This window comes from Cherax quadricarinatus, chromosome 10, assembly GCF_038502225.1.
Source record: "Cherax quadricarinatus isolate ZL_2023a chromosome 10, ASM3850222v1, whole genome shotgun sequence".
Classification (NCBI taxonomy): domain Eukaryota; kingdom Metazoa; phylum Arthropoda; class Malacostraca; order Decapoda; family Parastacidae; genus Cherax; species Cherax quadricarinatus.
In genome coordinates, this window is record NC_091301.1 from 13921221 (window position 1) to 13934625 (window position 13405).

Here is a 13405-nt window from a genome sequence, read left to right on the forward strand (position 1 = left end):
GGAATGTGTAATACGTGTTTGGCAGGCTGGCTGGCCTGCTGGCTGGCTGTCTCTATCTTCGTCTGTCTGTCTATCTTTGCCTGTCTATCTGTCTCTATCTCACAGGTACACATATGTAAATACAATTATACATAGTGTAAATTACCTAGGATAACCCAAAAAAATCCAAAGTACTATACTGTGCTTGTAGATAATATAATGCATAATAAGCATGACTGGCAACTGGCAAGGAATACGCATTTTCACTTCTTCAGGAATCAGACGTGATCATGTGTAATACCAGTTGGTTCTTAAGCAACTCTCTCAGACAAGACAGACAAGCAGACAAAAAGACACACACACACACACACACATGCAGACAGAAAGACACACACACACACAGGCAGACAAAAAGACAGAGACATACAGGTAGATGGGAAGACAGATAAGCAGACATTGCTAGACAGACAGAAAGACATGTTTATGTATAACAGTGAAAATAAATAAAGCCAGGGTTCCATGCAGCAGTGCACGATCATGAAGTGTCGCTCCACTGCTTACCCTGTCAGCAGTTTAGTAACACTCGTCTTAACACCATGTGTCAAGGACTTTCATATATACTCCAGTGTGTCTAAAACATTGCTGGGACCTATAAATACGTACTTTGTATATATTCCTAGACAATAGTAAATGACCAAGGTAGGTGTAAATGCTGACAATTTGAGTACAATTTCAGAACCTAATATTAGTGTCAGAACAAAGACTGGCTATGAAATCACAAGAACTACTATAAATTGTAATTATGAGAACATAAAAATGATATAAAACGATATAAAACCGAGAAAAAAAGGTATATCAGCAACACTTCTGCAAGCGGCAGGACTCCACGTTGCTGTCAGGTGAGCATCCAACGCCAACTTCGCGGTCTTATATCTCAGTAACTACCAGTCCTAAAAATTTTTTTTGGGTCTTGTTACACACAGAAAATTGCTCTCTTAATTACAATTTTTTTTTTTTTTCAAAATATTCGGAGAGCTGGGTGAGCGAACGTAGATCTATGTTTGGACAGTTAACGGGTTAAAATTTATTGCATCAACTTTTAGTATGTACCCTATACTTATTTTGACAAGAGATGCTCACCTTTTCCTTAACTTTACCACAGTCTACAACATATTTGACACTAGGTATGGTGAGCGAGGTTTCAGCTACGTTGGTTGACACAACACAGAGTCGTGTTCCTTCTGGTGGGGGCTTGAAGACCTGTTGTAAGTTAATGAGTATTAATTTTTGATATATTAGTAATTTTCCAAGCAAAGATGACCCAAATAAAACATTCCTCCTCTCATGTCAATCTAACACCTAACATCTATACCCTTTTGTTATTTTTTTTTTATTAACACATTGGCCAATTCCCACCAAAGCAGGGTGGCCCGAAAAAGAAAAATTTTCATCATCATTCACTCCATCACTGCCTTGCCAAAGGGGTGCTTTATGCTACAGTTATAAAGCTGCAATATTAACACCCCTCCTTCAGAGTGTAGACACTGTACGTACTTCCCATCTCCAGGACTCTAGTCCGGCCTGCCGGTTCCCTGAATCCCTTCAAAGATATTACTTTGCTCACACTCCAACAACATGCCAAGTATTAAAAACCATTTGTCTCCATTCACTCCTATCAAATACGCTCATGCACACTTGCTGGAAATTCAAGCCTCTGGCACACAAAACCTCTTTACCCCCTCCCTCCAACCCTTCCTAGGCCGACCCCTACCCCACCTTCCCTCCACTACAGATTTATACACTCTCGAAGTCATTCTGTTTTGTTCCATTCTCTCAACATGTTCGAACCACCTCAACAACCCCTCCCCAGCCCTCTGGATAATAGTTTTGGTAATCTCACACCTTGTCCTAATTTCCAAACTATGAATTCTCTGAATTATATTCACACCACATATTGCCCTCAGACATGACATCTCCACTGCCTCCAGCCTTCTTCTCGTTGCAACATTCATCACCCATGCTTCACACCCATACAAGAGTGTTGGTACAACTATACTCTCATATATTCCCCTCTTTGCATCCATGCACAAAGTTCTTTGTCTCCACAGACTCCTAAGTGCACCACTCACCCTTTTCCCCTCATCAATTCACCTCATCCTTCATAGACCTATTTGCTGACACTCCACTCCTAAATATCTGAATACATTCACCTCCTCCATACTCTCTCCCTCCAATCTGATATCCAATCTTTCATCACCTAATCTTTTTGTTATCCTCATAACCTTACTCTTTCCTATATTCACTTAATTTTCTTCTTTTACATACCCTGCCAAATTCACCCACCAACCTCTTCAACTTCTCTTCAGAATCTCCAAAAAGCACAGTGTAATCAGCAAAGAGCAACTGTGACAACTCACACTTTGTGTTTGATTCTTTATATTTTAACTCCACACCTCTTGCCAAGACCCTAGCATTCACTTCTCTTACAACCCCATCTACAAATATACTGAACAACCACGGTGACATCACACATCTTTGTCTATTATTATTATTATAATCAAGGGGGAAGCGCTAAACCCGGAGGATTATACAGTGCCTGGGGGGGGGTGGAAGGCATTCAGGCTTAATTCAGGGAACTGGAGCACAGATCCAATTCCCTAAATCAAGAGCCCCTCACCAACATACATCTTTGTCTAAGGCCTACTTTTACTGGGAAATAATCTCCTCTCCTACATACTCTAACATGAGCCTCACTATCCTCATAAAAACTCTTCACTGCTTTCAGTAACCTACCTCCTATACCATGCACCTGCAACATCTGCCACACTGCCCCCCTATCCACCCTGTCATATGCCTTTTCCAAATCCATAAATGCCAAAAAAATATCTTTACCCTTATCTAAATACTGTTCACCTATATGTTCCACTGTAAACACCTGGTCTAAACACCCCCTACCTTTCCTAAAGCCTCCTTGTTCATCTGCTATCCTACTCTCCGTCTTTCTTAATTCTTTCAATAATAACTCTACCGTACACTTTACCAGGTATACTCAACAGACTTAGTCCCCTATAATTTTTGCACTCTCTTTTGTCCCCTTTGCCTTTATACTGAGGAATTATGCATGCTCTCTGCCAATTCCTAGGTACCTTACCCTCTTCCATACATTTATTAAATAATAACACCAACCACTCCTGCTTTTAACATTTCTATCTTTATCCCATCAATCCCAGCTGCCTTACTCTGCTTCATTCTACCCAATGCCTCACAAACTTCCCCCACACTCACAACTGGCTCTTCCTCACTGCTACAAGATGTTATTCCTCCTTGCCCTATACACGAAATCACAGCTTCCTTATCTTCATGAACATTTAACAATTCCTCAAAATATTCCCTCCATCTTCCCGATACCTCTAACTCTCCATTTAATAACTCTCGTCTCCTATTTTTAACTGTCATATCCATTTGTTCCCTAGGCATCCTCAACTTATTAATCTCACTCCAAAACTTTTTCTTATTTTCAACAAAATTTGTTGATAGCATCTCACCCACTCTCTCATTTGCTCTCTTTTTACATTGCTTCACTACTCTTTTAACCTCTCTTTTTCTCTCCATATACTCTTCCCTTCTTGCATCACCATATCCACTACAAAGTATCAACAGAAACTCAATGAATTCCTTTATGTTATAAATCAGAATTTAAAAAGCACACCAATGTGTTAGAGTGAATGATTCATGACATATACCAGGTACCCCTCCACATAATTTTTTTTTCTCAACAAACCGGTCATATCCCACTGAGGCAGGGTGACCTAAAAAAAAAAAAAAGTTTCTCTTTTTAAATTCAATAATTTATACTGGAGAAGGGGTTACTAGCCCCTTTCTCCCATCATATTGTAAACAAAAAAGTTATTATCTAAGTAGTAGGTTGGTAGACAGCAACCACCCAGGGAGGCACTACCATCCTTCCAAGTGAGTGTAAAACGAAAGCCTGTAATTGTTTTACATGATGGTAGGATTGTTTGTGTCTTTTTTCTATCTCATAAACATGCAAGATTTCAGGTATGTCTTGCTACTTCTATTTATACTTAGGTCACACTACACATGCATATACAAACATATATATAAACATACCCCTCTGGGTTTTCTTCTATTTTCTTACTAGCTCTTGTTCTTATTTATTTCCTATCTCCACGCGGATGTAGACCAGAATTCTTCCTCTGTAAGCCATGCGTATTGTAAGAGACTACTAAAATGCTGGGAGCAAGGGGCTAGTAACCCCTTCTTCTGTATACTTTACTAAAGATAAAAGAGAAACTATCAGGTAGTAGGTTGGTAGACAGCAACCACCCAGGGAGGTACTACCGTCCTGCCAAGTGAGTGTAAAACGAAAGCCTGTAATTGTTTTACATGATGGTAGGATTGCTGGTGTCTCTTGTCTGTCTCATAAATATGCAAGATTACAGGTACGTCTTGCTACTTCTACTTACACTTAGGTCACACTACACATACATGTACACGTTTATTTATACACACTCATCTGAGTTTTCTTTGATTTTTTCTTAATAGTTCTTGGTCTTATTACTTTTCCTTTTATATCCATGGGGAAGTGGAATAAGAATCTTTCCTCCGTAAGCCATGCGTGTTGTAAAAGTCAACTAAAATGCCGGGAACAATGGGCTAGTAACCCCTTTTCCTGTAAAGATTACTAAAAAGAATAAGAAGAAGAAAATTGTCAAAGTGGGAAGTCTGAATGTGCGTGGATGTTGTGCAAATGATAAGAAAGAGATGATTGTGGATGTTATGAATGAGAAGAAACTGGATGTCCTGGCTTTAAGTGAAACAAAGCTGAAGGGGGTGGGAAAGTTTCAATGGAGAGGAATAAATGGGATTAGGTCAGGGGTTTCAAATAGAGTTAGAGCTAAAGAAGGAGTAGCAATAATGTTGAAGGATAAGCTATGGCAGGAAAAGAGGGACTACAAATGTATAAATTCAAGGATTATGTGGAGTAAAATAAAGATTGGATGTGAAAAGTGGGTTATAGTAAGCGTGTATGCACCAGGAGAAGAGAGAAGTGTAGAGGAGAGAGAGAGATTCTGGGAAATGTTGAGTGAATGCGTGGGGAGTTTTGAATCAAGTGTGAGAGTAATGGTGGTTGGGGATTTCAATGCTAAAGTGGGTAAAAATGTTAAGGAGGGAGTAGTAGGTAAATTTGGGGTGCCAGGGGTAAATGTAAATGGGGAGCCTTTAACCCTTTGACTGTTTCAGGCCCCTCTCTGAAACTGTCATTCTATGTCGCCAAATATTCAAAAAAAAAAAAAATTATTTTTTCTTATGAAAATGTTAAGATTATTTTTCTGAGTGTTTTAGTCCAAAAAAAAAATTTTTGCCATTGGTACTTACCGAGATATAGAGCCGTGAAGTTTGCAGAAAATGAGCCGCGTATGGCAACAGCGGCGACTGCCGCTCACCCGGTAAACTTTAGTTTACTTGTATTTGAAGGTTTGTTGTTTTTTTCACTATTTTATTTTTTCACATAACTTATGTGGCCTATGAGACCAAAGTAAGGTGCAATGTATATATATACACTCGTTGTATACAACACAATAAGCACACAAACATAATTATCAATATATTGTTTACAAAACTTGTTTACACAAACAAACAAACAAACAAACAAACAAACAAACAATTCTTCTTCTTCTTCTTCTTCTTCTTCTTCTTCTTCTTCTTCTTCTTCTCCTTCTCCTTCTCCTTCTCCTTCTCCTTCTTCTTCTCCTTCTCCTTCTCCTTCTTCTTCTCCTCCTTCTCCTTCTCCTTCTCCTTCTCCTTCTTCTTCTTCTCCTTCTTCTTCTTCTCCTTCTTCTTCTTCTTCTTCTTCTTCTCCTTCTTCTTCTCCTTCTTCTTCTCCTTCTTCTTCTCCTTCTTCTTCTCCTTCTTCTTCTCCTTCTTCTTCTCCTTCTTCTTCTCCTTCTTCTTCTCCTTCTTCTTCTCCTTCTTCTTCTCCTCCTTCTTCTCCTTCTTCTCCTTCTTCTCCTCCTCCTTCTCCTCCTCCTTCTCCTCCTCCTTCTCCTCCTCCTTCTCCTCCTCCTTCTCCTCCTCCTTCTCCTCCTCCTTCTCCTCCTCCTCCTTCTCCTCCTCCTTCTCCTCCTCCTTCTCCTCCTTCTTCTCCTCCTTCTTCTCCTCCTTCTTCTCCTCCTTCTTCTCCTTCTTCTCCTCCTCCTTCTCCTTCTTCTCCTCCTCCTTCTCCTCCTTCTCCTCCTCCTCCTCCTTCTCCTCCTTCTCCTCCTCCTTCTCCTCCTTCTCCTCCTCCTCCTTGTGTGCGAGTGTGTGGCTTATAATTGTTTTGAGTCAGAAGTCGGCAGCTGTCAAAGTGACATATTATCTCATTAGTCACTACCCCTACCCCTGTCAAAACAATGGGGTCGGATGCTGCTTCCCCTCCTCCATTCTATCTAATTATCTTTCTCCCTCATTCTATATCTTTCAATCTGTCTCTCTTTCTGTCTGCCTATCTCTGTCTCACAGGTACACATAAATACAAGTATACATAGTGTAAATTACCTAGGATAACCCAAGAAATCCAGACAAAGTGCTATACTCTGCTTGAAGATGTGAGTAAACGTGATGACACAGTCTTGTGGCTCTCTCTGAGACAGAGAGCTAGATGGACAGACAGGGAGCTTGACAGACAGACAAATAGACAGACAGAAATGTTTGTGTACCAGCAAAAACAAAGGGAGGCGATGGTCATGTAATATTACCCTCCTTTACGCTCATCAAAGTCAGCTCTTATCAGATGTTATCTCCCCTTATCTTGTCACTGTCATGGGGTGGACTTTTTTTTTTCTTGCTTCAAGGGAACAATATTATTACATCTTCTTCTTCCTCCTCCTCCTCCTCTTCTCCTCCTCCTCCTCCTCCTCCTCCTCTTCCTTCCCTCCTCCTCCTCCTCCTCTTCCTCCCCTCCTCCCCCTCCTCCTCCTCCATTGCTTTTGGTCTCAAACTCCTCCAAATCATGAAATTGATCTTCACTGACACTTCCATCTGTGTTAGAGCATCACTTGGGAAGAGAAGAGTCCCAGATTTGCTGGGGAATCACATATTTCTTACCACTAGACATGCTGAAAAATGACAACTGAAATGGCATTCCCACAATGCACCACTGGCTCCCCGATTTTTTTTATATGGTGCACACTGACCATGGAGACCCATTCTCTCACATGTGGGCCTAGCAGCTTTCTCCTGCTTGATTTGAAGCTGCTAGAATTTATGCGTATAAATACGTCAGAAACATTGGCTCGTAAGACGTATTTATACGTCGGAAACAGTCAAAGGGTTAATTGAGCTATGTGTAGAAAGAAATTTGGTAATAAGTAATACATATTTTATGAAAAAGAGGATAAATAAATATACAAGGTATGATGTAGCATGTAATGAAAGTAGTTTGTTAGATTATGTATTGGTGGATAAAAGGTTGATGGGTAGGCTCCAGGATGTACATGTTTATAGAGGGGCAACTGATATATCGGATCATTATTTAGTTGTAGCTACAGTTAGAGTAAGAGGTAGATGGGAAAAGAGGAAGGTGGCAACAACAAGTAAGAGAGAGGTGAAAGTGTATAAACTAAGGGAGGAGGAAGTTCGGGCGAGATATAAGCGACTATTGGCAGAAAGGTGGGCTAGTGCAAAGATGAGTAGTGGGGGGGTTGAAGAGGGTTGGAATAGTTTTAAAAATGCAGTATTAGAATGTGGGGCAGAAGTTTGTGGTTATAGGAGGGTGGGGGCAGGAGGAAAGAGGAGTGATTGGTGGAATGATAAAGTAAAGGGTGTGATAAAAGACAAAAAGGTAGCTTACGAGAGGTTTTTACAAAGCAGAAGTGTTATAAGAAGAGCAGAGTATATGGAGAGTAAAAGAAAGGTGAAGAGAGTGGTGAGAGAGTGCAAAAGGAGAACAGATGAAAGAGTGGGAGAGGCACTGTCAAGAAATTTGAATGAAAATAAGAAAAATTTTTGGAGTGAGTTAAACAAGTTAAGAAAGCCTAGGGAAAGTATGGATTTGTCAGTTAAAAACAGAGTAGGGGAGTTAGTAGATGGGGAGAGGGAGGTATTAGGTAGATGGCGAGAATATTTTGAGGAACTTTTAAATGTTGAGGAAGAAAGGGAGGCGGTAATTTCATGCACTGGCCAGGGAGGTATACCATCTTTTAGGAGTGAAGAAGAGCAGAATGTAAGTGTGGTGGAGGTACGTGAGGCATTACATAGAATGAAAGGGGGTAAAGCAGCTGGAACTGATGGGATCATGACAGAAATGTTAAAAGCAGGGGGGGATATAGTGTTGGAGTGGTTGGTACTTTTGTTTAATAAATGTATGAAAGAGGGGAAGGTACCTAGGGATTGGCGGAGAGCATGTATAGTCCCTTTATATAAAGGGAAAGGGGACAAAAGAGATTGTAAAAATTATAGAGGAATAAGTTTACTGAGTATACCAGGAAAAGTATACGGTAGAGTTATAATTGAAAGAATTAGAGGTAAGACAGAATGTAGAATTGCGGATGAGCAAGGAGGCTTCAGAGTGGGTAGGGGATGTGTAGATCAAGTGTTTACATTGAAGCATATATGTGAACAGTATTTAGATAAAGGTAGGGAAGTTTTTATTGCATTTATAGATTTAGAAAAGGCATATGATAGAGTGGATAGAGGAGCAATGTGGCAGATGTTGCAAGTATATGGAATAGGTGGTAAGTTACTAAATGCTGTAAAGAGCTTTTATGAGGATAGTGAGGCTCAGGTTAGGGTGTGTAGAAGAGAGGGAGAATACTTCCTGGTAAAAGTAGGTCTTAGACAGGGATGTGTAATGTCACCATGGTTGTTTAATATATTTATAGATGGGGTTGTAAAAGAAGTAAATGCTAGGGTGTTCGGGAGAGGGGTGGGATTAAATTATGGGGAATCAAATTCAAAATGGGAATTGACACAGCTACTTTTTGCTGATGATACTGTGCTTATGGGAGATTCTAAAGAAAAATTGCAAAGGTTAGTGGATGAGTTTGAGAATGTGTGTAAAGGTCGAAAGTTGAAAGTGAACATAGAAAAGAGTAAGGTGATGAGGGTATCAAATGATTTAGATAAAGAAAAATTGGATATCAAATTGGGGAGGAGGAGTATGGAAGAAGTGAATGTTTTCAGATACTTGGGAGTTGACGTGTCGGCAGATGGATTTATGAAGGATGAGGTTAATCATAGAATTGATGAGGGAAAAAAGGTGAGTGGTGCGTTGAGGTGTATGTGGAGTCAAAAAACGTTTTCTATGGAGGCAAAGAAGGGAATGTATGAAAGTATAGTAGTACCAACACTCTTATATGGATGTGAAGCTTGGGTGGTAAATGCAGCAGCGAGGAGATGGTTGGAGGCAGTGGAGATGTCCTGTCTAAGGGCAATGTGTGGTGTAAATATTATGCAAAAAATTCGGAGTGTGGAAATTAGGAGAAGGTGTGGAGTTAATAAAAGCATTAGTCAGAGGGCAGAAGAGGGGTTGTTGAGGTGGTTTGGTCATTTAGAGAGAATGGATCAAAGTAGAATGACATGGAAAGCATATAAATCTATAGGGGAAGGAAAGAGGGGTAGGGGTCATCCTCGAAAGGGTTGGAAAGAGGGGGTAAAGGAGGTTTTGTGGGCGAGGGGCTTGGACTTCCAGCAAGCATGCATGAGCGTGTTAGATAGGAGTGAATGGAGACGAATGATACTTGGGACCTGACAATCTGTTGGAGTGTGAGCAGGGTAATATTTAGTGAAGGGATTCAGGGAAACCGGTTATTTTCATATAGTCGGACTTGAGTCCTGGAAATGGGAAGTACAATGCCTGCACTTTAAAGGAGGGGTTTGGGATATTGGCAGTTTGGAGGGATATGTAGTGTATCTTTATACATATATGCTTCTAAGCTGTTGTATTCTGAGCACCTCTGCAAAAGCAGTGATAATGTGTGAGTGTGGTGAAAGTGTTGAATGATGAAAGTATTTTCTTTTTGGGGATTTTCTTTCTTTTTTGGGTCACCCTGCCTCGGTGGGAGACGACTGACTTGTTGAAAAAAAAAATAAAAAAAAAAATAAAAAAAAAAAAAAAAAAAAACTTTTGTTTATCTTTTTTGGGCCACCCTGCTTTGGTGGGATATGGCCGGTTTGTTGAAAGAAGAAAGAGTTATTAATTTCTTCCAATGAATTATTTAAAAATTTTTTCAAAATCACCAAGGAACTCTCCTTTTTTTTGTCCAGTGACAACAGCAGTGGCTTTATGCTTTATCTGCCTTAGTGATGTGAAGATTATTATCTTTCTTTAACCCTTAAACTGTCCAAACGTAGATCTACGTTTTTTCAACATTTGAAAGTACATGTATGTAAAAAAAAACAGATCTTCTTTTTGTTTTTTTACATATGAAAACGTGTAAAAAAAAACTTTGATCTACCTTTTTTTTTTTTTATATTTGAAAATATGTAAAAAATGTAGATCTACTTTTGGAGCACTACGCATGTGAACATAGATCTGTTTGGACAGTTTAAGGGTTAATTCACCATATTCCTTATTAGATCTCAGTGGGTAATTAAGAAGAAGTTTCATTAGTTAGTTACAGTGCCATCCATCCTTTTGCATATTGCATATTAACCCTTTGAGGGTCCGTCCCATAGATCTATGGCTTTACGTTCAGGGTCCAAACCGTAGATCTACGTCATGAGCTCAGCTCACTCTGATAAACTGTGAGTGGTACATTTGGGCCTAGATATGAGAGAATACATCTATGTGGTATGTGTGCACCACATAAAACAGATCCTGCAGCACACTGTGTATAATGAGAGAAAAAAACTAAAATCATGATTTTTCGATTAAAACAGCAACTTTGCAGTGTTTTTTCATATGTTTTTTATAGTTCTATTTGCGATTTATTGGTCTCATTTGATAGAATGGAAGACATATTACAGAAATAGAGATGATTTTGATTGGTTTTAGCACTGGAAATGGCTTGAAACTGAGCTCAAAGTAGCAGAAATGTTAAATTTTTGCCGATATTCAAGAGTAAACAAACGACCTCACACGTCTAATACACACCAGCTGGTGGGTCTAATATGCATTCACAAATATGGTGATGATATTTATACAATTATTACAGTATTGCATAACAGTAAATCTATTTTTTGGTGTGAATAAAAATTCATTATGTGAATAAAAAATCAAAATGGAATTTATTTGTAAAGCCTCAAAACATAACTAATGAACAGAGGAAATGTTAGTTTAGTTCCAGGAATACCTACATTGTTTATTCTGGACCCTATTTTGAAATTGGAATATTTTGAACTTTGTGTTAAATTGGCTAAATTAACAATTTCCGATCACTTTAATTTGTAGTTGAAACAGTTGACTTAGCGATTTCTTGTGCTCAATCGATAGAATAGAAGTAATACTAGTGAAATAGCTAAGAATTTGGTTGACTGGAATAATATAATTGGCCCAAAATGGGAGTCAAAGTCAGCAAAATCGCCGATTCGTAAACATCGCTGACACATCAAAATTCGCGAGAGCATAATTTCGTCAATTTTCCATCAAATTTCGTACTTTTTGTTTTATTACCTTCACAAAAAATTCTCTACCATTTCATAAGAAAAAATAACAAATTTTTTTTTTGAAAATTCTTGGACACTGGGGCACCACTTCAGATTTGGGCCTTGGACCCTGAAGGGGTTAATATTATTATTTAGCAGGTCGTCGTTTCTCAAGATTGTATAGTACACTTATTGCCTTTCACAAGAATGTCTAATCATCTTAAAATTTGAGGTAAACTCATTAAGCATCAAATTCATACCATCTGTTGTCTTTCTGGGGGCAACATGGAGTATAGGGGTAAGACCCATAAAGACTGCTCTGGCTCTTCCTGTGCCCCAAACTTCTTGCTGCTTAGCACTGCATCATCATCGTCATCATCCAAATCCAAATCACTGTCGTCAAAATCCACTGCCCCTCGGTCCTCTAAGTCTGCTACATCTCCTGCCAGGTCACCCTCTGCATCATCAGGCAAGGCCGATATGAAACTGAAAAAAATTAATATGTAAATGTAATTTTCCTTTCCAAAAATGTCTGCATAAGTAATTACTCTGCTATGTTTTTAAACATTACCTAGTCATTTCCATCGTTAGATTATAATATGAATCACTGTAGTAAATATTACTTACCTCTATATTATTTATTCAAGCTAAGTTCTTGATGATGCTCACATCAACTCAAAGGAATAATTGCTTTCTTGAGATATAATAGCAAAGAGAAAGTGAAAAAAAAATTTTACAGGCATACAGTGGACCCCTGAGTTTCGTGAGCCTCGCGCTTCGTGAATTTCGACTTCCAGAAACTTTTTTTTGTCAAAATATAACCTCGCGTTTTGTGATTTGCTTCGTGATTCATAGCAGGTATGGAACACATCCGAGCAGCCTCCCAGCAGCTGCGCGTACACAAAGGCTCCCACACACCAATCAGAGAGTCAGTGTGGCATTGTTTCTGGGCGAGTGACCATCACCCCATGCATTCATTTTCTAATAACCCATTCTTTTTTGTGCTTGCAACTCCTAAATAAGCCGCCATGGGCCCAAAGAAAGTTTCTAGTGCCAGCCCTTTGGTAAAGAAGGTGAAAAACACGATAGAATTAAAGAAAAAGTTTATAGAAAAACACGAAAGTGGTGGTGGTAGTGATAGTGGCAGAGGGTGGTAGAGGATAGTAGTGATGGTAGTAGCAGTTGTGATGGTGGTAGAGGGCAGTAGTGGTAGTGATGGTGGAAGAGGGTGGTAGTGATGGTGGTAGAGGGTGGTAGTGATGGTGGTAGTGATGGTGGTAGAGGGTGGTAGTGATGGTGGTAGAGGGTGGAAGTGATGGTGGCAGAGGGTGGTAATGATGGTCGTAGAGGGTGGTAGTGATGGTGGTAGTGATGGTGGTAGAGCAGTGGTTCCCAAACTGGGGGTAAATTACCCCCTGGGGGTAATTTAACCATTTTTGGGGGGTAATGGAGGGGTGACAGAAAAAAAGTTATGAATTCTGAAAATCAAGAAAACAATGCGGTACCCGGTATGAGGATTATTGTTAACTTTGTCTTAGTATATAAAGTTGTAAAGTAAACCTATTATAAGTAATAAAGTTAAACCAAATAACAATAAACATCAAAAACTAATATACAGTATTAGAAAAGAAGAAATATATAGCTAAGTGTGTGGAAACCCAAAAGTATTTTGACAAGTATGCTTCAGGACAAAAGTCACTCAGTAGCCCAGATCGACCTGTCCAGTACGCGTCACTCACTTCCTGAGGCTGCCTCTATTTCACACTGTCAGTTTATCTGTGAGCATCAGCCGAGGTAGACATAAGCTGGTATGTATGTGTACTGTCCTGTGCAGTAT

General features: G+C 39.5%; 1 protein-coding gene across 2 annotated transcripts in view; it reads right to left on the reverse strand.

The window, feature by feature from the left end:
• kz (putative ATP-dependent RNA helicase kurz) overlaps positions 1-13405 on the reverse strand; it is an 85299-nt gene that overhangs the window by 47951 nt on the left and 23943 nt on the right. The window contains exons 9-10 of one of the 2 annotated variants that reach the window (XM_070083655.1): positions 11829-12054; positions 1120-1239 (exon numbers count right to left, since the gene is read on the reverse strand). In XM_070083655.1, the coding sequence (XP_069939756.1) occupies positions 1120-1239; positions 11829-12054 (346 nt within the window). The remainder of the gene's footprint in view (positions 1-1119; positions 1240-11828; positions 12055-13405) is intronic. The other variant, XM_070083656.1, reaches the window with a different exon arrangement.